Raw genomic sequence first — 26,413 nt, 5'->3', positions numbered from 1 at the left:
CTCTTATCCAGAGCAACTTACTGTAGTGAGTGCATACATTTATACTGGTCCCTCGTGGGAATTGAACCCACAACCCTGATGTTGCAAGTGCCAGGCTCTACCAACTGAGCTACATGGGACCAGAGGATCAGATATTTAATAACAAACATACTCCATCAAAACGACAAAGAAGCCATGAAAATCATGCAAAGTTATGGTTTGTACAGTGTAAAAGGCGTTGTATGGTCAATCAGAGGTCTGCAATGGCCGTGCAGCATTTACGATGACACGGCCTCTGCAGAAATCAGGGCATTCATACATACATCTTGCGCATCGTGGAGCAGAGCAGAGCTGTTGAGCAGAGCTGTTGTCAAGGAATTGAGTTTGTGTTTATGCAGGATCTCCCGCACCCTCCTACCGTCAACCAACCATGTCAATGCGGAGCTATAAGGAGCCGTCCGCACGGTTACAACATTTGGGAGGCACACAGAGATGCGGTACGGAGCTCAATTTGGCCTCAGCAATTGCGTCACACCCTCCATACAGAGCCTCCGGCCACATTTTCGGCTCAAGCACAAATTGGATTTTATCCAAGATAATGGTGTTCAGTTCATCATACCTATTCTTTACTTTGAAAAAAAGAGTGAACAGCTGGTAATAAAGGTTAATGAATCATGCAGAATGGGATGTGTTTCCATTGTGAGCTCTGACAATTAATGCATCAGCTCATTCCTTTTGTGACATGTGCAGGTCATTTTCTATGAACCTATATCAGCAGGAATGAAATTAAATTAAATTAGGTCTGTCTGTCTGTCTAAAATTGGACGATTTAGAACAGAATTGTTTTTTAATGCAGTATTGGAATGAGTTCTTCATAATAAGTTTACACGAGCCAGAAACTGAAGCTAGCTGGCTAACTAACAATTGATTCTCAGGAGCACATCAGTCTCACTACACCTTCGGGAGTGCAAAAGGAGATACCATTCACTTTAGGTACAGCAAGGTAGTGTACAGTACAGCCTTACCTACTACAGGGGGTGTTTCATGCAGGGTTAAAACACATTGTGAAGTCAATCAGTTGACTGCAGCTGTTTGGGTCTTCAGGCACATGATGAGTAGACATAATATAATGATTGACTAGTTGTGTTGCTGTCCTGAGATCTACCTCAGAGGCTATTATCTGCCATCCTCATCTCCCCTTTGCCCTCTAGCCAAGCTTGGCCAATGGCAACCCTGCTGAGACACAAATCAAAGCTGACTGCTGCTTGCCCTGTCTGTCCACTCAGACTACACACTTCTGTCAGCTGCCTGTTAGCACATGGTTAGCTACTCTTTATACATTCAGCATAAATGTACAACATACTGTACATTAGTCTTGCTTGGCCAGACTTACAGAACAAAGAGGCCAGGTCTAATTTGACGAGAAGACAAGATGTGCATTGATCAAATTGGATGATTCTTAAAATGCAACTTCAGACTTTGTCACCTTAACAAGTTGCTATGGGTCTTCCTAGGATATCAGTGACCCTTCAGATTCAGAATATAAAAACACACAGAGATAGGAGTTGTTATTACTCGTCATCTCCAGTCAATTTCCGTCATTTCTATAGTTGAGATAATGCAACCCAAAAGGCAGGAATACTTTTACTCGCTAATGTGGGAACTCATACTAGAATTAAAAAAGCCAGTAGATTCATACAAAAACCACTGTCCTTTCAGACAGGCAGAATAAGGCACAGAGCCAGGATGAACCCATGGCTATACAAGCCAGCCAAAGTCTACCATTTCTAATTTTGCACTTCATATACTGGATCAATAGTTGAGAATTATTGCAAAGGAGACTGGGCAAAAGCAAACTCCTCAAGTGATACAGTCCATGTTGCTTCATGGTGCCATAATTATTAGGAGTAATAGGCTAGGTTGTCACAAAACATCAGACATCAGGTTTCTTGTTTTCAAGCCTGAGGGGAAAAGTGATCTGTTTGTTTTTGTCCCAGAAATAATGTAAAGGGTTAGTCCATTCTTTCTACACTACTGTTCTTCGTGGCCGAGGTCCAGGTAATGCAATGTCACATAATCATAGAGAGGTGAGACCTTACACAGGAAGTACATTTAATACTGCTCAATGCAGCAGTTTGCCTCTCTCAACTCAATTCAATTCAAGGACTTTATTGGCATGGGAAACACATGTTTACATGTACAACAAAAGTGAAATAAACAATAACAATTGACAGTAAACATCACACTCACAGAAGGTGCAAAAAAAATAAAGACATTTAAAATGTCATTATGTCTATATACAGTGTTGTAACGATGTGCAAATAGTTCAAGTATAAAAGGAAAAATAAATCAACTCAAATATGGGTTGTATTTACAATGGTGTTTGTTTCTTCACTGGTTGCCATTTTCTTGTGGCAACAGGTCACAAATCCTGCTGCTGTGATAGCACACTGCTATTCCACCCAGTAGATATCAGAGTTCAAAATTGGGTTTGTTTTCAAATTCTTTGTGGATCTGTGTAATGGCAGGAGGTTTGGAAGTGCAGCTCCGTTTCCACCTCATTTTGTGGGCAGTGTGAACATAGCCTGTCTTCTTTTGAGAGCCAGGTCTGCATACGTCGACCTTTCTCAAGAGCAAGACTATGCTCACTGAGTCTTTACATAGTCAAAGCTTTCCTTAAGTTTTGGTCAGTCACAGTGGTCAGGTATTCTGCCACTGTGTACTCTCTGTTTAGGGCCAATTAGCAATCTAGTTTGCTCTGTTTTTCTGTTAATTCTTTCCAATAATGTGTCAAGTAATTATCTTTTTGTTTTCTCATGATTTGGTTGGGTCTAATTGTGTTGCTGCCCTGGGGCTCTATGAGGTCTGTTTGTGAACAGAGCCCCAGGACCAGCTTGCTTAGGGGACTCTTCTCCAGGTTCTCTCTGTGTAGGTATTGGCTTTGTTATGGAATGTTTGGGAATCTCTTCCTTTTAGGTGGTTGTAGAATTGAACAGCTCTTTCTGAATTTTGCTAATTAGCGGGTATCGGTTTAATTCAGCCCTGCATGCATTATTTGATGTTTTACGTTGTACACGGAGGATACTTTTTGCAGAATTCTGCATGCAGAGTCTCAATTTGGTGTTTTTCTCATTTTGTAAATTCTTGGTTGATGATTCAAGTATTTTTAGAAAGATCCTAATTGGTATGTCGAATGTTATGTTCCTTTTGATGGTATAGAAGGCCCTTCTTGCCTTGTCTCTCAGTTCGTTCACAGCTTCGTTGAAGTTACCTGCGGCGCTGATGTTTAGGCTGTATAGTTTGTGTGCTCTAGGGCAACGGTCTCTCTCTCTCTCTCTCTCTGTCTGCCGAACTCCTTACCACACACTGCATATGAATGAATGCAATTAGACATGGCCGACTGGCACCCTGATCCCCAATGCAGGCTGGTAGGGATATTTACCACACTCACAACAGCTCTTTACCACTTTAAGCAAAATGAATTGAGATTATGCTGTGAGAAATATGCAGTGCTTCTGCAGTCAGCACAGGTGGCAAAGGGATACAGATTGTAATCGCTGGCTCTCTTTTCTTATCCACTCTGAGTTATCCATTGAGTTTTACAGATTAGAAGACTCAACACACCTTAAAACTACTCAGCAGGAAGAAACAATATCCTAGAAGGCTTTAACAGGGGGTGTTTATAGTGGATAAAGGAAGTTAAATGGTAGAATATGGCCCAATGCTTGTAAACCCATGAAGAGCATTTTGTGACTTGCCCGACAGTAAAACTTACCACCCTTGGTGACTAATATATAAATGCCTCCATATTATTTAATGCAATGAAGTGAACAACTGTCAGGCAGGCAGTAATAAATTAAAACAGAGGAGCTATTCCCCTCAATGTGTACACTCTGACATTGGAAAAGAGGCAGTCAATTTATTCAAGTCATTACAGTATATTGCCCTCTCAATCAGTATCTTTTCATTGAAATGTCTAATAAAACACAGCCTACTGTACAGATGTAGGATCTTATTTTGAGCCAGTTTGCTACGGCAGGAAAACAATCCTGCAGCAACAGGACATCTGAATTGTTATATGGATTATAATTTGTGGATATTTTTTGTAGAGGTTGATACATTATACGTTAGGGCAAATACAGTCTGATATTTTCAAGTAGAATTTACAAACTTCTGAAGCCTTTTTAAACTTAGAATACACTACAAGTTTGCATTTCCTGCCAAACAGAAACATTCTCATCAACAAAAGAGTGATCAAATTAAGATCCTGCATCTGTATATTGCGAGTAGAAAGAGACATTACAGCAAATTATGTTGCTTAGTTACAAGACAAACTACAGATGATTAAAAGCTACTAGCAATAGAAACCCCAACCGTATCAAAACTGGATAATAATAACACAGATGCCTCATCTTGAACCTGATGGTGACACTTAAATCATCAGAAGGACAGATATTAGCGCAAGCTTATTGTTATGTCCTCTGTTATATCTGCAATGCAATAGTTATACCCCACTGGTCTACCTCATGGTAGAGCCAGACACAGGAAGCTTTATTTCCAGAGAGCATCTGATGAGCTCAACATTGGGTTATAGGAGATAAGGATTTGACCTGGATTCTGCAATGCCTCGTCTCCAAGCCAACAGTGGGGTTCCCTTGGCAACTCAAAGCAGACACACCATAAGGTAATTAAGAAGGAATAGCATGTTTAGCAGATTCTGAAATTTGTCTTTAAGAGGTAGTGGGAGTGGCAGAACACACACCGATTTGGACATATTATGTGACACTTTCTGGTAATATGTTGTGGTTGAGGCGGCTGTCCAGACAGGGGCCGGGTGGATGGGTAGATGAGCTGCCCTTGGCGACAGGCCCCATGGCTCTGCCAGAGCGGCTGGCAGGGATCCAGGGGAATCAGGCTTGCCTGTCCTGCCTGGCTCCTCTCCTCTCTGCTACTGAAGAGAGGCCCCATTAATCTCCTGCCAGCGCCAGGGCCCATCATACAAACCTCACTCCCCTTACACTGTCACTCCCAAATGTTGTACTGCATTCAGGCCTGATCCATTCCGATGGCAGTGCTTATGGGAGACACCACCATCGCCGCCACACCGAATCTCCTCTGTGCAATCCCACGGCAGGCCCGGTAGAGTAAAGTCTCCTGCCCATATGACTAACAATCAAACCACTCTCCACTTTAAGCTGGCAGCTCCCATCAGTGAACAGAAAATCAACTGCGGTGTAGATACCACACCAATTTAGACAACTGACTCCTATTAGCATCTATCAAGGTAAAAAAAAATAAAGTAGAGAGTGAAGAGGAACTGAGAATAGATACTGTAGGATGAAATAGGTCCAAGCCTGTAACTGTATTCACTCTGTAATATTGATTTCCTCTTCAGTTTTGACTCCAGAGTTGCATGTGTTGCCCTGGTATCTTGCTTCAGCAATGAACACACAGACTGGTGGGGAGGAGGGAAGTAAAATATCTGAGAAGAATACTGTTAGTAGAAATATATTGTATTTTTATGCTAAATTAAATGGCTGACATTTTCAGTGTGGCAGATGGACTTGCCAGTGAAATATTATGAATAAGATACTGCTTGTTAGAAAGCACAGACAGCAGCTGCCCATGACCATCGACAGATGCCACACCAAAGAACACCTTTTCCACTGTGTTCATATTTTACAAGTCTAAATATAGTTCTGAAGTCCTCTAAACTTCAGAACTATATTTAGACTTGTAAAATATGAAAAGATGGTAATTCATTTGTCATTAGCAGTTGTTAAACTAACAGCAACTCTACAAATTTACAATTCATTAACACAAAAATAAAACGCATTTATGTTAATTGATGAAACCCATATATAGGGCTATGGTCGGGGGCTTAACCAAGTTGGAGATAATTTGATTATTTCCGCTTCCACTGCAGTTGTTTTAAGAGCACTAAAGTGTAATTACGAAAGGTTGAGATATATTAAAACCCCTAAAAGTCTAAGCACTTGGGATGGGGGGGTTCTACTAAGCTAACATATGGAATTGTTTTAAGATGGTCATACCATGGATGATTTAGCCATTTGAGTTAGAATTTTATAACCCCTGTAGGTATAAAATATATACAAATATTATTTGATAAATCATTGAATTTGGCCTGTACTGCTATAGCCCATAGAAACACATTGAATAACACATTCATAAATGGAAAAACAGACATTCCTTATGATTTAATTTGTGACAAAGGTTTTGAAGTGACTGTCCCATATCTAGCAGATATAAGAAAGCTCAGGAATTATTTTTTTTTTTACAGATATTTAACTCCTTTTTTGGCAGGGCACAAAACTACTTCCAGTACCGGGTTACCTTCAGACGAGTCCCGTGACACTTGACACAGGGGGCTGTAGAACCAATTGGAGACCACCATTTCATTTGTGAGAGTCCCCCCTTTCTATAATAGGGTCATATTAGACAGAAGTTGGCTCATCGGCTGTACCGACTTCAGAAAAGTCCCATGGGGCACAGAGAACACCATCGTGTTCGTGAGAGCCTCATCTTTCCATAGTTTGTAGGCCAAACCGGTCGGACGCTACAGTGCGGATGGCCGACATAGGTGGATGCGGTTAATTGAGACGAAGCCCATGAGAGATATCTCTAGCTTAAACAGGCAGATTTTTATGGGGATTTTTATATTATGTTAATTAGACTGATGCACGGGTGCGTTAATCAACTCTTAACGGGAAAGACCTGTTGTCAACTTTGAATGGCTAGCTAACTTTAATACTACAGCCTGGAGCAGTTAGCTGCTGCCTCTCTGCCACAGTGAAGTGACTATTAACTGGCAGGTTGAGCTTTCATCTGCTCCCTTCAAAGGCCCAAAATGTGAACAGTACTGCTTACTAATGAGAATGGAAGACAGCTTTCAACCAGTAGCAGCAAAAATATGAACCAAATGAAAAATTAAACACCTTGGTCAAACATATGCAAAAAGGAAGCTGTCAATGGCAAACTAAGCTGTATCCTTGACTGGACCTCTAAACAGATACATTCCCATAAATTGCAACATGATTTAGACACAAGCTAACCTGCATCATGGCAATGCATTATCAGTTAGAGTGACCTAATTACACCACTCATAAAACAGCAGGCAATTCATTACCTTCTCAATAATTGATCAATTTAAGAAACAGTAGATTGGATTGAGATTGGATTGTACTAATGGACTACTAATAGACAAATACGCTTCCTTTTGGGGAGGGGGGGAGATATATATATATATATATATGTGAAAAATAGTACTTTTTATGAATATTGCTAGCTAAAACAGAATACCATCATGGATACCATTTTTATGTATCTGTGTCCCATATGAAGAAAATTAGAGGTAGTTTCACGAGCCCCTTGAAGGATACAGGAACAGTTAGCATGCTAGCTCTTCCAGTTCATCCATCTCTAGTGAAGTAGATAAATGGCTTCATTTTAGAATTTTTTTTATAGAACATTTTCGGGATTGAAAAACCATTTCAGTGACAACTTAAACAACCAAAACCATATTTGAGAACAAACAACCAAATAAAAAGCTAGAAAGTCAGGGATAATTGAAAATTCGAAAAACTGGGCATTCAGGACCCATGCACATTGATGTTATAATGTTTGAGCAGAGGAAGACAGCATTAACCATGGCAAAATGCATATAATTGCTGGAAATTAGCTTCAAATCTGCAAAATGTTCTCTCAGCTCAATGGAGAATTATTCATTGAATTGCAGAAAATGTACTTTTTAGAGGCAACATTTTCTCTCCTCCGCCATGATACCTTTAGCTTCGTAGCTAATAGGCTGTTCGTTTTCACTTCCTCTTCCAATGGACTATTCATTTTAAAATCTATTCATTTTGAAATGGTTTACTTCTACTTGCAATTAAAATTCACCTGATGATAAGACAACACAGGTTTGCCTGGGCGGGGGTCCCTGCCTGGGCGGGGGTCCCTGCCTGGGCAAGAAAAGTGTTTTAAAAACCTTGTTCTAAGATGAGCAGGGTTCACCTTGAATATCTCTGATACCAGAGGCACAATTATGTCAATCATGTATATCAGGGACAAGTAGCAAGCCTGATGTCACCTATACTGTAGATTAACAAAAAACGAATAATGGGTATATTTAATTCTAATATAAATACAACCAAGTCTTTGTCAAACTTGAGTCCCAACTAAAGTAAATTATGCCTGTTTGTAACATAACATTCTCAATTAAGACACACTACTTCACTTGAATGAATCATATCTGCCTGAGGTGAATGCAGATCACTGCCAGCCTATATGTGAAATGTGTACATCATCTTGCATTTTTTTTAATCAAATGGTAACATTTGTGATCAATTGAGTGAGCTACAATATTGAATTAATTATGTCATTGCTCACTATACAGTTTCCTATTGATGGCAAGGCTATACAGTATTAACAATACAATTGTCACTTACGTTGTAGATGTGAGTAATTGTCCATTGGATTGTTTTACAGCATTTATTTGAATCCAGTTGTAATTCCAACACCGGGCCGTAGCCTTCTATAGCAGGTCTATGCAAGGGTGAGTAGCCTATTCAAGGAGCATCGAACCATGGTCCGGTGTTGGTTTGCCTTCCAGTGGCAAGGAATGAACGGGTCTCTTCCAAGACAGAACAAATGAGCGTCCACATGCTGACCATATACGCTAGACTGTTAACAAATCATACAATTGTATTCCTATTCAAAGAGCCGATTTCAGGAGATGATATGCTATTGATCAAGCTACTACGGGTATGCGCTTTATATCATTGTAAACCGATAGATGACCACCCAGCAATTGATCCCCATACTTTTATCAAAGTGTTCAAGTTCATAATGCAATTCTAATCTTCCTTACGTATAGGCTACAATCCCGTTTAGGCGAGGTGCACATACACTGCGAAAAGAACCGGGCTGAGGCTGATTAGGGTTTGATAAATTACGCTCATTGGGTGATTCCGTCATCGAATTTCGAGGCAAGCACGGGTTAAGTCCTCTGTCCTCGTCGATGTCCTTCTCGGTGAGGTTACTGGAGGACTACTTACGAATGAAATAAAACGAGCGTTTCCTCTCCTTGCATCGATATGAGAGGAGACGAAACGGGGACGCAAGAGGAGTGGTCTGCGTGCATACGCGCGTGAGTGAAGTGCGCGGCAAGGGAAAAACTGAGTTCGGATACAACCTGATTAAAACGTTCATAAAACTATAACTCCACTCCACTTTGACCACTGCTCCACCGCCATCTAGAATCGCTAGAGCCTGCCATATACTATACTGTATTATATTTGGATAAAACCCTTCCATGTCGATGTCCACTAACTAAATGTCCACTAATGAGGTTTAACATAGTATTTTTCAGCCTATTATTGCATATTGCTTTCACCCTTTATCTTCCAGATATAAATTTGGGCAAGCAATCTCAGCACTCTCCATATTAAACACACAGAGGAATGGTGAGCACACAGACCATATTTGGCTTTTTTAGAAATCTGCTGCATCTGTATGGAAAACTGGATTGAGGTCCAGTTACCTGTTGTTATACCTACAGTTGATGTCAGAAGTTTACATACACCTTAGCCGAATACATTTAAACTCTGTTTTTCACAATTCCTGACATGTAATCCTAGTAAGAATTCCCTGCCTTAGGTCAATTAGGATCACCACTTTATTTTAAGAATGTGAAATGTCAGAATAATAGTAGAGTGATTTATTTATTCTTTTATTTCTTTCATCACATTCCCAGTGGGTCAGAAGTTTACATACACTCAATTAGTATTTGGTAGCATTGCCTTTAAATTGTTTAACTTGGGTCAAATGTTTTGGGTAGCCTTCCACAAGCTTCCCACAATAAGTTGGGTGCATTTTGGCCCATTCCTCTTGACAGAGCTGGAGTAACTGAGTCAGGTTTGTAGGCCTCCTTGCTCGCAAATGCTTTTTCAGTTCTGCCCACAAATTTTCCATAGGATTGAGGTCAGGGCTTTGTGATGGCCACTCCAATACCTTGACTTTGTTGTCCTTAAGCCATTTTGCCACAACTTTGGAAGTATGCTTGGGGTCATTGTCCATTTGGAAGACCCATTTGCGACCAAGCTTTAACTTCCTGACTGATGTCTTGAGATGTTGCTTCAATATATCCACAATTTTCCTACCTTATGATGCCATCTATTTTGTAAAGTGCACCAGTCACTCCTGCAGCAAAGCACCCCAACAACATGATGCTGCCACCCCCGTGCTTCACGGTTGGGATGGTGTTCTTCGGTTTGCAAGCCTCCCCCTTTTTCCTCCAAACCTAATGATGGTCATTATGGCCAAACAGTTCTATTTTTGTTTCATCAGACCAGAGGACATTTCTCCAAAAAGTACAATCTTTGTCCCCATGTGCAGTTGCAAACCATAGTCTGGCTTTTTTCTGGTGGTTTTGGAGCAGTTGCTTCTTCCTTGCTGAGCGGCATTTCAGGTTATGTCGATATAGGACTCGTTTTACTGTGGATATAGATACTTTTGCACCTGTTTCCCCCACCATCTTCACAAGGTTCTTTGCTGTTGTTCTGGGATTGATTTGCACTTTTCGTACCAAAGTACGTTCATCTCTAGGAGACAGAACGCGTCTCCTTCCTGAGCGGTATAATGGCTACGTAGTCCCATGGTGTTTATACTTGCGTATTATTTTTTGTACAGATGAGCGTGGTACCTTAAGGTGTTTGGAAATTGCTCCCAAGGATGAATCAGATTTGTAGAGGTCTCCCCCCAAAAATTCAGAGGTCTTGGCTGATTTATTTTGAATTTCCCATGATGTCAAGCAAAGAGGCACTGAATTTGAAGGTAGGCCTTGAAATACATCCACAGGTACACCTCCAATTGACTCATATGATGAGCTTCTAAAGCCATGACATAATTTTCTGGAATTTTCCAAGCTGTTTAAAGGCACAGTCAACTTAGTGTATGTAAATTTCTGACCCACTGGAATTGTGATACAGTGAATTATAAGTGAAATAATCTGTCTGTAAACAATTGTAAATTACTTGTGTCATGCACAAAGTAGATTTCCTAACCAACTTGCCAAAACTATAGTCTGTTAACAAGAAATGTGTGGAGTGGTTGAAAAACAAGTTTTAATGACTCCAACCTAAGTGCATGTAAACTTCTGACTTCAACTGTATGTTACAGCTACTATGGTTTAAGCTTTAGAGTATGCATTATGTTCTATGTATTAGGGAATGCAGAGAAAACACGTAAAGGTTTTAAAAGGGCATGGCTTACATTGCGTTGTGCCTGAGCCCAGATCTCAAGGAAAATACAAAAATGCAGCTTTGTAAAATGCATACCGTAGTTAGGATTCGTTTCAACTGATAGCTCAACTACAGGGATAAATGCCCCAGTGGATGATTCCTATAAACAAGCTCTTGAGTGATGATTAAATCTCCTATGACTTTTCATTAGACTTATTACACTGGAATCAGAGCTCAATCCCTCCATCCTAGCCATAAGTAATACTGCCGAAGGCGGCCCAGACTCAGGCCACATGACGTCGGTCGAGTCTGACTCTCAGCCAAGTGCCCAGACTCTCAGCCAGAATCAGCCCAGATCCACTGTGCTAGCTGGGATAGCTCAAATCACCGTGCCTAGGGCTCCCAAGACCCAGGCCACACCAAAGTTTTATACTAGCCTGCGTGAGATTTCATAACTTTTAAAACAATGACCAGAGAGAGACTGTCAAAGACTACAGCAAAGAGCTGCTGTTTTTATGAGTGAGTTTAAGTTAAGCCTAAGTTTATTCAGCACTGTCAACACTGTTTTTCTTCAACACTATTACAAAACATACTTCTCCCTTCTTCCCTTCTGCGTTTTTATTATCATCAGCAGCTCGTCGTGTCTATTTTAATATTGTGGAAGATTTCACTTTAGCTGATCATAGGAACAACATGAATTTGCGCATGAGGCAGAATTATTTTTTTAAATTTTATTTAACCTTTATTTAACCAGGAAGGGCTCATTGAGATTAAAATCTCTTTTTCAAGAGCGCCCTGGCCAAGATTGGCAGCACTAAGTCATTACAAAACAATTACAGACAGACAACATGAAAAACTACAAGTAATCTAGTAAAAACCATTGAATTCACAAGAGTATAAAAACAGAAAATTAAAAACATTGACAGGTCAGAGAATCCGCCTCAAAATCCTTCATCAGTGATTTAAAAACACCAATCGGGACGAGTTCTTCCAGTTTAAAAGTATTTTGTAAGGTGTTCCAAGACGATGGCGCAGAGTGCATAAAAGCCCTTTTACCAAATTCAGTTCGGACATTTGGAACAGTTAGCAGGATAAAGTCAAGCGAACGAAGAGAGTAGCCACCACATTTCTGAACAATAAAAATGCACAAATAAAAAGGTAATAAACCCAAAATGGCTTTGTAAATAAAAGTATACCAGTGACTGAGCCTACGAGTGACAAGAGAAGGCCAGCCAACCCTGGTATACAAAGTGCAGTGGTGCATAAGGGTTTTGCAGTTTAAAATAAATCTCAAAGTGCCATGGTAAAGAGTGTCATTTGATCTCAAACACTGAGCGGAAGCATTCATATATAATATATCCCCATAGTCTTTCTTGTTTTTCAATCAACCAACAAAACACATTCCACATTCACAGATGTGACAGGCTTAAAAAAATAAAAATAAAAAGTCAAAAAATAATAGTACATTTGAAAAGAAAAAGAAAAAAAAAGAAAGATAGTCAAATAAAAACACTTATTTTTCTTAATCTATTTCATTTCCTTGGTGCATACATACACACATACCCATACATACATACATACATACGCACACAAAAACAAAATTAAAATTAAAACACAAAAAAACATATATAACACTTGCAGCAGCACTATCAAGGTTCTTATCAGCTATTTCTAGCATTCGCTGAGACGACGGGCCAATAATTTGTTTTTAGGTTTTACAGTACCTTACACAACATGTATCTGTATTGTATCTGTATTTTGCAAAAATCCTCCAGCATTGGCATGAAAATAGGGCGGAGCTGGGGCCAAAAAGCTTTGTAGAACTCTCTGGGGAATCCTTCTGGGCCTGGGGACTTATTAGGTGGCATGGAGGTAATTGCCTCGAGGATCTCCAAAGGGGTGAAGAGGGAGTTGAGATCTTCTTGGTCGGTCTCTGATAGTTTAGGTAACGAGATTCCCTCTAGGAAAGAGTGGAGTTCTGCCTCCGTGTGTTTTCTCTCAGAGGTGCATAGTTTGCAGTAAACATCATGAAAAGTTAAATTGATCTTTTTGGCGTCGTATGTGACCTCGTCCTAATAATAATAAATAATATATGCCATTTAGCAGACGCTTTTATCCAAAGCGACTTACAGTCATGTGTGCATACATTCTACGTATGGGTGATCCCGGGGATCGAACCCACTACCCTGGCGTTACAAGCGCCATGCTCTACCAACTGAGCTACAGAAGGTCCTCTGCTGTTCGGATAGCCATGATTGTACGCTCTGACTGCTCCTTTTTTAATTGGTAAGCAAGTAATCTACTGGGCCTATTGCTATACTCATGGTATTTCTGTTTAGTAAAGAAAACCTTTTTTTTAATCTCCCGAGTGTAGTCCAAATTCAGTTTGGCTTTGGCTGCTTTAAGATGACTCCAGGAGGTGCTGTCTGGGGATTGTTTATGTATTCTTTCACAGCATTCCAGCTCCCTCTCAAGATCTAGCCTGTGTGCTTCCAATGCTTTTTTCTTAGAGGAAGCATATGCAATTAGATGACCTCTTAGTGTGGCTTTAGCAGCGTCCCACATTGTGGCTGGAGAAACAGGAGGATCTTTGTTGTCTTGTGTGTAGTTGTTTATCCATGTAGTTACCAATGTATGGAACGCTTCGTTTGATAGCATGGAGGTGTTGAATTTCCAGCTCTTTGACCTCGGGATGTTTTTGCAGAGGTCAAAGCGGAGGTGGACAAAGGCGTGATCTGAAAGTGCTATGGGTCCGATTGTACATGTGGCTGAATTTATGAAACTCTTTGGGATAAAAATGTAATCTATACGGGAGTAGGTGTTATGACATTAGAGTAGTATGTATAGTCCATAGATGAGCTATTAGTCTCTCTCCAGATATCTATCAGTCCCATCTCTTTAGTAAGAGAGTTCAACATCTTTGCAGATCTAGGATTTGTGGTGGGTGGGGATTTGAGATGATTTGTCTAGGGTTGGGTTAAGGGTACAATTAAAATCTACGGCCACCATGCCAAGGAGACACAATGCTCATTGAACAGGGTTATCATTTTTGACATGAAGGCAGGAGTATCTGTGTTAGGGGCGTATATGTTTAATATAGTAATTGGTTGACCATATAATGACCCAGTTATAAAAATAAATCTCCCCTCCGGATCAGATGTGTTTTTGTCAATTATGAATGGAACATTTTTATGGATAAGTATGGCTGTGCCTCTACTGTTTGATTTGAAAGATGAGAAATACACCTGTCCCATCCAAGTTCTGCGGAGTTTGGCATGTTCAGCATCACAGAGGTGTGTCTCTTGTAAAAGCGTGATGTCTGCTTTTTCCTTTTTTTTTAGAGCACATACTATCCTTTTTCGTTTTATTGCATGCCCTAGACCATGGCAGTTCCATGTCAATAGATTTAAGGTACTTGTCATCGTCATCGAACAGTAATCGAACTTTAGTGCAAGTCATCGCTGGGTAAAAGTGGATAGTAGTTACAGCTGCGTTCACATAAAAGGAAAATAAATGGTGTACATAAAATAATAATCTCTGAACACCCCAGCCGAGTTCCCAAACAACTCGACACATCCCGTTGGATCTATTAACCCCCCGCTCAGTCTCAATTCTGTGTTCCGAATAAAACAAAAACCGGGAACAGTTAGCAACGCACAAAGTCTCCCTCTCCCCACCAAAGAAATGCCTCATCCTCTCCACCCCGCATTGAGTAAATGACACAGTAGCCCCCGTTCAGACCACACTAAAAGAGGGGAGAAAAATAAAATCAATAGCCCAGCCTACATATACAGTGCCTTGCGAAAGTATTCGGCCCCCTTGAATTTTGAGACCTTTTGCCACATTTCAGGCTTCAAACATAAAGATATAAAACTGTATTTTTTTGTGAAGAATCAACAACAAGTGGGACACAATCATGAAGTGGAACGACATTTATTGGATATTTCAAACTTTTTTAACAAATCAAAAACAGAAAAATTGGGCGTGCAAAATTATTCAGCCCCTTTACTTTCGGAGCAGCAAACTCTCTCCAGAAGTTCAGTGAGGATCTCTGAATGACCCAATGTTGACCTAAATGACTAATGATGATAAATACAATCCACCTGTGTGTAATCAAGTCTCCATATAAATGCACCTGCACTGTGATAGTCTCAGAGGTCTGTTAAAAGCGCAGAAAGCATCATGAAGAACAAGGAACACACCAGGCAGGTCCGAGATACTGTTGTGAAGAAGTTTAAAGCCGGATTTGGATACAAAAAGATTTCCCAAGCTTTAAACATCCCAAGGAGCACTGTGCAAGCGATAATATTGAAATAGAAGGAGTATCAGACCACTGCAAATCTACCAAGACCTGGCCGTCCCTCTAAACTTTCAGCTCATACAAGGAGAAGACTGATCAGAGATGCAGCCAAGAGGCCCATGATCACTCTGGATGAACTGCAGAGATCTACAGCTGAGGTGGGAGACTCTGTCCATAGGAAAACAATCAGTCATATATTGCACAAATCTGGCCTTTATGGAAGAGTGGCAAGAAGAAAGCCATTTCTTAAAGATATCCATAAAAAGTGTTGTTTAAAGTTTGACACAAGCCACCTGGGAGACACACCAAACATGTGGAAGAAGGTGCTCTGGTCAGATGAAACCAAAATTGAACTTTTTGGCAACAATGCAAAACGTTATGTTTGGCGTAAAAGCAACACAGCTCATCACCCTGAACACCTCATCCCCACTGTCAAACATGGTGGTGGCAGCATCATGGTTTGGGCCTGCTTTTCTTCAGCAGGGACAGGGAAGATGGTTAAAATTGATGGGAAGATGGATGGAGCCAAATACAGGACCATTCTGGAAGAAAACCTGATGGAGTCTGCAAAAGACCTGAGACTGGGACGGAGATTTGTCTTCCAACAAGACAATGATCCAAAACATAAAGCAAAATCTACAATGGAATGGTTCAAAAATAAACATATCCAGGTGTTAGAATGGCCAAGTCAAAGTCCAGACCTGAATCCAATCAAGAATCTGTGGAAAGAACTGAAAACTGCTGTTCACAAATGCTCTCCATCCAACCTCACTGAGCTCGAGCTGTTTTGCAAGGAGGAATGCGAAAAAATGTCAGTCTCTCGATGTGCAAAACTGATAGAGACATACCCCAAGTGACTTACAGCTGTAATCGCAGCAAAAGTATTAATTTAAGGGGGCTGAATAATTTTGCACGCCCAACTTTTCAGTTTTTGATTTGTTAAAAAAGTTTGAAATATCCAATAAATGTCGTTCCACTTCATGATTGTGTCCCACTTGTTGTTGATTCTTCACAAAAAAATACAGTTTTATATCTTTATGTTTGAAGCCTGAAATGTGGCAAAAGGTCGCAAAGTTCAAGGGGGCCGAATACTTTCGCAAGGCACTGTACCTCCCCCAAGGGACTTAGGGAACCCCAAGTAATAATAGCAACAAAAAAACAGGGAAATAAAGGAGGCTGAAACATTAGTAGGCCTAGGTTAGGCTATACAGCCCATCCCTCTCAGATAAAGGAAAATAAATTGGACGGCTATAATGACATTTAGGGGGTGGGTCTCTGGATATCGGCTATATGTTGTCTTACCTCCTTTAGTAATGGCATTAATCGCATTTAGTCATTGGTCTGTTTCTCATTGACCAGGATTGTCTTTCTAAAAACGTTTTGCCTCTTCGGGAGTTTTGAAGTGTCACAAGGCTCCTTGGTGAAGAATCCTGAGCTCGTTTGGGTATTTGAATCCCCTGAAGATGCCTCGGTCAATTGAGTATTTCTTCACTTCGTCAAACTCTCGCCGCTTTCGGCGTATTCCAGCTGACAGGTCCTGGTGTAAAGCGAGTTTGGCATTTCCCACTGTGATGGTGTTGTTTTTCGCCGCCTATAGGACTCGTTCCTTGTCGGTGAATCTCAGGAAACGTATGGTGATTGGGCACGGTGGTTGTCTGGCTGCTGGTGGGGGCCTCAGTGCTCGGTGAGCTCTCTCGAGTTCTATGGGCCTGTCGGTGGACAGGTGGAGCCACTCAGGAAGTTTGTCTTGCAGGTAGCGGATCAGTGGCATGTTTCCCTCTTCTTTTTCGCCCAGATTGAATAGAACACAATTATTCCTTCGCCCCCTGTTTTCCAGGTCCTCTGTTTTCTCTTCCAGATGCTCAATTTTCTTTTTAGCATATGCTATTGTTTCCATGGCATCTGTCAATAAGTTTTCCATGGATAGGATTCGCCCCTCTGCCTCGTCCAGGCGCCCCGCGTTTATGGTTATCTTGTTGTTGATGTCAGGCAAAGCGTTTTCCAGGATTGTCACCTTGCCCCCTATCACACTGAGCTGGGAGTTAATGGCATCTAATTTGGTGTTTAGTTCTGTATGTTGGGATCTCAACTCAGAAAGGATGTCTTCGACAGAGTGCGAGTTTGGCATTCGTTGTGCCCCGGGGGGGAGCGTCTTCTCTTGCTCCTGGCTAATGGTGCTAGTTTTTTCTGAAGCTAGCTTCTTCTTGGAGGCTTTTTCCGTCACTAATACTCGAGTCCGGGTAAAAATGTCACCTGTAGTGTCGCCTTTTGTAGCCGCCATGACTTTTTCTTACTAAAGCTAAATGAGTTTGAACTTGGAGTGGAGGTAAGATTAGGAATTGGAAACTACTTGTGCGGAGCTCTTAGTTCATGCGGCCATCTCGTTCAAGGGTAACGTGATCCCCCGAATATGCAATTTAAAAGAGAGGCCGCCATCAATTAAAATTCCAAGATATTTATATGAGGTTACAACCTCAATCACCTTGCCCTGACAGGTAGTGATAGGTGAAAGGTTCAGAGGTCTATTTCTTGCATTAGAAAACACCATTAGTTTAGTTTTTGCAGTATTGAGGATAAGCTTCAATTGACACAGGGTATGTTGAACAGTATAAAAAGCAGTTTGCATGTTCTGGAAAGCTTTTGTAAGAGACGAAGCACAACAGTAAATAACAGTATCATCAGCATAAAAATTAAGTTGTGCATTTTGGACATTTTTGTCGAAATCATTTATATAAATAGTGAATAAGAGAGGACCAAGTACAGAGCCTTGGGGCACACCATTCAAAACAGACAATTTAACAGATATAAGCCCATCAAATTGAGTGCACTGAGTTCTATCAGACAGATAGTTAGCAAACCATGCAACTGCATGCTCCGAAAGACCTACACTCGACAATCTCTGCCTTATTATAGCATGATCAACTGTATCATAAGCATTAGAGAGATCAATAAAAAGTGAGACACAGTGCTGTTTTTGTCAATGGCTTCAGTGATATTTAAAACCTTCATGGCTGCTGTAATTGTGCTATGCTTCTTCCTGAAGCCCGATTGGTACATTGATAAAATAGAGTTAGTAAATAAAAACTCTTTTAGCTGTTCACTTACAACGGTTTCAAGTATTTTCACCAGGGGTGACAGCTTTGAGATTGGCCTATAGTTATTTAAAATAGTTGGATCTCCCCCTTTTAAAAGTGGTAGGACAAATGCTCATTTCCAGATCTTTGGAATTGCATTACATTCCAGGGTTAGATTGAACAGAGATGTAAGTGGTTCAGCTATGAAATCAGCTGCCAGATTTAAAAAGCAGGGATCCAAAAGATCAGGACCTGCAGGCTATCTCTGATCCAAGGATTTCAGGGCTTTATGTACCACCTGCAATGAGAATGGCAAAAAGAATGGCTAAAAGTTTGACCAGCTCTCACTGGTTCATCCACACAGGGTTATACAGAGACAGAGGACACTGAATCAAACAGCCTACCAGATGATACAAAGTTCTAATTGAAACAATTCAGCATTTCAGTGTTGTATAGCAACAGAGTCCTTCAAAACACATGATGGTAATTCATTAACATTACTGTTACCAGAAATAGACTTAATAGCCTTCCAACACTTTCTAGGGTCATTCAGGTTATCAGTGGTAACAGACATAAAATATTCAGACTTGGTCTTCCTGAGAAGAAAAGAACACTTGTTTCGTAACTGCCTAAAAATAAGCCAATCAGCATCAGAACATGATTTCCTTGCTTTAGCCCAGGCTAGATTACGGTTGTGAATAATACAAGACAGCTCAGAAGAAAACCATGGATTATCCCGCCCTTTAACCCTGTACCTGCAGAATGGGGCATGTTTGTTTACTATGTGGGAAAAACGATCATGAAAGAGTTTCCAGGCAGTTTCCACATCAGGGATAAGCTCAATCTTGCTCCAGTCAAAATAAAACAAATCATGAAAGAAAGCCTGCTCATTAAAACACTTCAAATTTCTCTTACGAATAAAACGTGGGTTTGTCTTTGGTACCTTAGTATTTCTAACAGCAACAACAGCACAATGGTCACTTAAATCATTACAAAAAACACCAACCACAGAATATTTATGTGGAACATTTGTCAATATCAAATCAATCAGGGTAGATTTATCTGGGCATTTAAGATTTGGGCGAGTGGGTGAGTTAATCAACTGGGTAAGATTCATAGAATTACAAAACATCTTTAAATCATCAGACTTTCATCAGCTTTAACCAACACCAGTTGAGATCACCAATCAAGATCATTTCACTGTAAAGAAGTTTAGACATAAGGTGCGTCAAAGAAGAAAATGCATCACCGAGAGCAGAGGGGGGTCTGTTTTTTTTATTTTACCTTTATTTAACTAGGCAAGTCAGTTAAGAACAAATTCTTATTTTCAATGACGGCCTAGGAACAGTGGGTTAACTGCCTGTTCAGGGGCAGAACGACAGATTTGTACCTTGTCAGCTCAGGGTTTGAACTTGCAATCTTCTGGTTACTAGTCCAATGCTCTAACCACTAGGCTACCCTGCCACCCCTCTAACAGCCAATCACACTTATAGAGAGCAGAGGGGGGTCTATAACAGCCAATCACAGTTATAGAGAGGCCCTTTGAAACCTCAATATTCAAAGCAAGAAATTCCAACTGTTTACAAATAGTTTCAGACTTTGCCACACTTACATGGAATTTAGTTTTACATATATAGCCACACCCCCACATTTCTTAACCCGATCAGTGCGATAAACATTGTAACCACTTATGCAAATATCCTTGTCAAAAACAGTCTTGCTGAGCCAGGTTTCAGAAAACACAATTACATCAGCATCAGTTGATTTAGCCCAAATCCTAACCCCATCAATGTTTGACAACAGGCTCCGTACATTTAAATGAAAAATACCAAAACCAGATCTTGATTTAAGATCTTGATTTAAAATCAGTGGGGGTTTGGAAACATTGCATATCAGGGCCAGGAATACCGCGGTCTGAAGAGAGCAGCGACAGTGAGAAGCGGACCCTGTGCTATTCCCTCCCTCTGCTGAGACTAAAGCGGTATTCAAGACAACTGGGAACTCAGAAAAAACGAGATCCGATTCGTAAAAATCTTTTTGAATGATCATTCAACTCGGAATTCGAAGTCGGAAACTCTGGCATCTTTCTAGAGCTCCAACTTTTAGACCTGAAGATCATTCTTGTTCCCCCAGTTGTCATGAAAGCACCATGACCATCAGATGCAGGTACCGTCAGTCCAGTAAAATAAAAAAGCAAATTATTTGCAAATTATTTCAAATTCATGCTCAGCTGTGCCTCGCAACTGATCCATTTTGTTATCAAAGCTCAAATTTTTATCTACAATATGGTCTGAGATGAACAATATTGTCAGGCCAGGCATATAGCCAATATGCTGTGATAATGTATTAGACCTACTGCACAAACCTCCTTCCTACATAACTGTTTTTATTGACTGCGAAAGTGATCTTGAATCAGAAAAGGTTGGTGATCACTGCACTAGAGTAAATGTCATTCCTGTTAATCTGTTCCGTTGTATGGTCATCACATGATAAGGTTGAACACTGACAGTTTTTGTAGATTCAATGAGGCTAACAGAGGTGTATGAATTCCTCAAGAACCTTTACAAATCCCAAAATTGGAATAGTTACCACTTTATTACTGTATGAAATCAGCAATATTAACATTATTAATATTATATTAGAATATGTAATATCGCCTCCGGCAGTGGTTAAGCGCGCTGTACTGCAGCGCCAGCTGTGCCACCAGAGACCCTGTTTTCGCGCCCAGGCTCTGTCGTAACCGGCCGCGACCAGGAGGTCCGTGGGGCAACGCACAATTGGCCTAGCGTCATCCGGGTTTGGGAGGGCTTGGCCGGTAGGGATATCTTTGTCTCATCTCGCACCAACGACCCCTGTGGCGGGCTGGGCGCCGTGCACGCCATCCAATGTTGCCAGGTGCATGGTGTTTCCTCCGACACATTGGTGTGGCTGGCTTCCGCGTTGGATGCGCGCTGTGTTAAGAAGCAGTGCAGCTTGGTTGGGTTGTGTATCGGATGACGCATGACTTTCAATCTTCGTTGAAAAAAACAATTGGATACCACAAAATTGGGGAGAAAAAGGGGTAAAATTCACACAAAAAAAAAGAAAAAAAAATGTAATATCCATTAATATTCAAGGAACATTTTAAGTTGCAGTGTACTAAGACAACAAATGTTGAATTGTCACGGATCCCTCCGGAACTTTCATTACGCACACTTGTCCCCTATTCCCACAGATTAGTACTTGTATAAGTGTGCCCTTTGGTTTCCCATGTGCTGTCGATTATTGTTACAACGTCCGTTGGTGCGTGTGAGTACCTGTGCTGTGTGTTTTGGCTTTCGTGCCATTGTGGATTGCGCAGATGATTACGGGTCTCGTCCCATGGGTCAATCATTGTGAGCGTGTGTTATTTATTCGAGGTACACCTCGCTCTTTTGTTTAGGGTACGGCATGCTGTAATTTGGGCTTAATAAAAACCCTTATTACTCATTCCTGCGCCATTCTCCCGAATCGTTCAAACCAACATGACATTAATCAACTGGGTTGACATGCACATGGTGCAAAATAGGTTTACATTCATTACAAATTTTATTCTACACACCAAAATGTATACTTTTTTAAACTGCATTGTTGGTTAGAGGCTCGTAAGTAAGCATTTCACTGTAAGGTCCTGTTGTATTCGGCGCATGTGACCAATCTAATTTGATTTGAATATTCATTGTCATAACTCATACTACACAAATTAGGAAGGCAACAAAGTAATCCCCAAATGTTGCTCAATCAACACACAGCAACACTGAGATCACTGAGAGTATAAGACATCAGTGGGAAGCCATCGTAACTTAGCAACATTGCCTCACAAAATCCATCTATTGAAAGGGAAGTGGCAGCTGCAGTGGAATCCACTAAACCTAAGAATTCTATCACTTCATCTGTATTTCTATTTCATCTATTGGACATATGCATCTGGTCCTGGTATGACTGGATGATGTTATTGATTAATCAATGCATTGTCAGAACCCTTACCCCCTCTGACAGCAGTCTACTCCACACAGTATGCCCACAACACTGCACAGTCGGCAGGAGACAGACAGCACACAAACAAATGACCTACTTTAATAAGTGATTACCTACAAATATCTAATCAGCAATATTTATGACCCTCAGATAGTTACCCAGATCTGACCAAATCATGTTTTATTCTCCTCGGTGAATACATTTCCCATGTAGTATAAACACACACAGTCCCTGGGCCTTGGAAACATGGAGCGGTCAGATCACTTTCATTTGGTTCTTCATTTGCAACTGTCTCAGTGAGATTGGTCAGGCCCTGCCTGTTTCGTTAAAGACGTGTCTAAGTCTAGTCTTTGGTGTTGAAGCAGAGGCCTGATGCTGTATGCTGGCAGAGTGCGTTGCCAATGTTAACTAGCTCGCCGAGTCCCCACGAAGAGGGTCTCTCCAGACATGCTGCGCTCGCTGTCAGCCTGGCTAATTGAATCGGACACTTCTGAATCAGTGTTGAGATGGACCCCTTCCCACCGCAGTGCATTGTGGGGTTCCACCTGGTTTGGCTATGGAAACAAGACCACGGAGTGCATCTCATTACAAAGGGTTCAACCCACCAGATGTTACTCATTTAATAACTTAATCATGTAATAGCCCTATACAGCAACCACACTAGCAGAGCACATTAAAGAGCTTGAAAGTAGAACATAGATTCTGTTTATTTTAATATTGTTACCATCCGAATGGAACTCGGCATCTTTGTCACGCTTATAATGGATTCTGGATCATTCATGACACTGTCAAGGTCAGTAAACTAGCTCATCATTCTCACAGGATTATGAAAATCATCCCCTGGCTGTATCTAGCAGAAGGACAGACAGCTATGAGAGTTTACAGTGGAGCAGCCATTCACTGGGCTAGACACAGAGAAAACATTGCAAGATAAGAGTTGTGTTAACAGTGTTAGCAGTAAATTGTCATTGATTCTTTCCTCAAAGGGAGCAGCCTACAAACGGTCCCCTTTGACTTCTCACATATTGCACCATTATCTCATTGTTAACATTAGTATGCACACAGGTCTTGAATACACAGAGAGTACATCAAGCTAAATACATATCAAAATCCTGAGAAGTTATAGCGCTAATACAATTTAATATATTTCTGGTCTCTTGTGATCGTTTTTCCATCTACAGCCAGTAAACCTACAGTATGATATTGCACTGGGACTGGATACGGTGAATTAATCAGAACTAGGCAATACCTTTGCATTCATTTCCTCCTTCCTGACAGCATTGTTATTGGCTACCTCAGACTATAAAGAACAGATTGACTTTGTCATTTTCAGACTGTGACAGCAATACCACCAGAATTTCCATATTTTAAACCAATTATGCCTGAGAGTGCCTGTAGTCTTAGAACAAAGTAAACATTTAGACAATGATCCCAATGCTTTTCAATACAAATATAGCTGTCATGATCAATTTAACCTCTGAAATGAAGTTTAGGCTGCAAAAATAATCCAAGCAACAGGTTAAAATCCATGTTGTTTCATCTTCCACTTCCTACAGTGCTTGCTTAGACTAACAAAACCCCATGAAACTGAGTTGCCTTTTCTGGTTATGATGTGAAAGTATAAGATATGGAATACATAGTAAATCAAATCTCAAAATGGGCCGACTATGGCTAAACATACACAAATAATCTCCCACTCCCCCTCTCCTTCCACCTCTCAGAAGTTTGAAACTTTCCCCGTGGTTGAACCTGAGTGTCAGCACTTCTGCTTGAAGATTAATAAATTAATGAGATTGTTTTCCACAGGCCCTTTCAGCAGTATTTCAGTCCCTCACCTTGGGGAAGGAGAAGTCAACATGTGTCTTCTTAGTTCACAGCTCATGAAGGCTCTCCAAACCCCATCTAATTAACATTGGTGCAGTGTTGTCAATGATCAGTCCAGAAACTCTACCAAGAACCATTAATCCAAAGGCTGAGAATTAGGCTCTGACACTTTAATACCCTCATTAATTATGATCATTTTAAAACACAACCTCAGGAAGTCCGCCCTTGCAAATCAATGTCATCAATACGGGCTGTATATCTTTCTGGGGCCCACAACACAGATCTTCTTCTCTTATCCATGAAATATTTACCAGCATAACATTTCCCCTTCGTTAATACAATAATACAATATCACAGAAGTATAACAAATGTCAAATCATTGTCAGGAGACGTTCAATGTATTATGTATGTAGCTGCATTGTTATAGTTAGAAGTGTAGAGAGGATAGGTGAAAACCCTGGAAAAAGATAAATAATAGCTTGAGAATAACCAGAATACATATCTTTCCTTTTCCATTGGGAGCATGCATCCTTCTAAGCTTGAAGACCAAGGGAATGCCACAGAAAGCTTTCTAAGAGAATAGCAAGCAAAATAATGACAGCTTGAGCACAAATGCAAGCAAATCATCATTACTCCAAATCGAGCTTACTTCCTCTGAATAACACTGGAGGAAACTTGCCCTGTGCAGTACACTACTACTACAACTACTACTACTAATTCAATCACACACACGCACACAAACAAACACACACACACACACACGCACGCACGCACGCACGCACACACACACACGCACACACACAAATGAGAAAGAAGGCCTGTTCCCTTAGGAGTGTGTGCAATGGCAGTCTTCTCTAGCATAATGACAACATGTCCCTTATACCCAAAGCTTTAATAGGGCCTTTGGTCGAGGGGTCTAGTGGGCTGGATGGAGAAGAACACGTGTCAGAATGTGCACTCTGAGCAGGCAAGGACATGGACATGGCCAGGGACGGAGGGAGCGGGACAGAGCAGTGAAGTGGCCTAGCAGGGGAATGTAATCACAGGTCACTGAGGCCTCTCATCACTCAGTGATCCTTCAGCATTGGCTCCTCCAGCCTTAAACACAACTTCCCAATGAGTCCCCTCCCTGCACATAAATATTCCATACAGGGAAAACGATGGGGACTGGAATCGATCACATTGTCAGGAGCATGTATAAGTAAATTATGTGTGGGAGCTGCAGGTTAAGTGTACAGTACAGTCCAGTACAGTACAGTCAAAAGTTTGGACACACCTACTCATTCCAGGGTTTTTCTTTATTTTTTAAAACTATTTTCTCCGTTGTAGAATATTAGTGAAGGCATCAAAACTATGAAACAACAAATGGAATCATGAAGTAACCAAAAAAGTGTTAAACAAATCAAAATATGTTTTATTTTTGAGATTCTTCAAAGTAGTCACCCTTTGCCTTGATGATAGCTTTGCACACTCTTGCACACTCATTCTCTCAACCAGCTTCATGAGGTAGTCACCTGCAATGCATTTCAATTAAGTTAATTTGTGGAATGTCTTTCCTTCTTAATGAGTTTGAAATAAATAGTTGTGTTGTGACAAGTTAAGGGTGGTATACAGAAGATAGCCCTATTTGGTAAAAGACCAAATCCATATTATGGCAAGAACAGCACAAGTAAGCAAAGAGAAACAACAGTCCATCATCACTTTAAGACATGAAGGTCAGTCAATCTGGAAAATTTCAAGAACTTTTAAAGTTTCTTCAAGTGCAGTCTCAAAAACCATCAAGCGCTATGATGAAACTGGCTCTCATGAGGACCGCCACAGGAAAGGAATCCCCAGAGTTACCTCTGCTGCAGAGGATAAGTTCATTAGAGTGGTCTTATGTAGCAAAATTTGAAATTGTGTTTTTACTTTGGATAAAAGCAGAGACACAGAGCTACAAAATGGTATATCACATACTGAATTTGAGGGAAAATGGGAAAGTA

At 40.7% G+C, this 26,413-nt stretch overlaps 1 protein-coding gene across 11 annotated transcripts in view; it reads right to left on the bottom strand.

The window, feature by feature from the left end:
* Positions 1-26,413, bottom strand: part of LOC118359149 (leucine-rich repeat-containing protein 7-like) — a 225,930-nt gene that overhangs the window by 132,445 nt on the left and 67,072 nt on the right. For 7 of the 11 annotated variants that reach the window (XM_035737451.2, XM_035737453.2, XM_035737452.2 and 4 more), the window contains exon 1: positions 8,445-9,173. The exons of 1 other annotated variant lie outside the window; for it this stretch is intronic. In XM_035737451.2, the coding sequence (XP_035593344.1) occupies positions 8,445-8,469 (25 nt within the window). In that variant the 5' untranslated portion in view covers positions 8,470-9,173. Of the gene's footprint in view, positions 1-8,444; positions 9,175-26,413 lie in introns of those variants that run through there. 3 more of the 11 variants (XM_035737448.2, XM_035737457.2, XM_035737447.2) reach the window with 2 other exon arrangements.

Source organism: Oncorhynchus keta, chromosome 26 (genome assembly GCF_023373465.1).
Source record: "Oncorhynchus keta strain PuntledgeMale-10-30-2019 chromosome 26, Oket_V2, whole genome shotgun sequence".
Taxonomy (NCBI): domain Eukaryota; kingdom Metazoa; phylum Chordata; class Actinopteri; order Salmoniformes; family Salmonidae; genus Oncorhynchus; species Oncorhynchus keta.
This window is presented reverse-complemented; position numbering and strand designations above follow the sequence as displayed.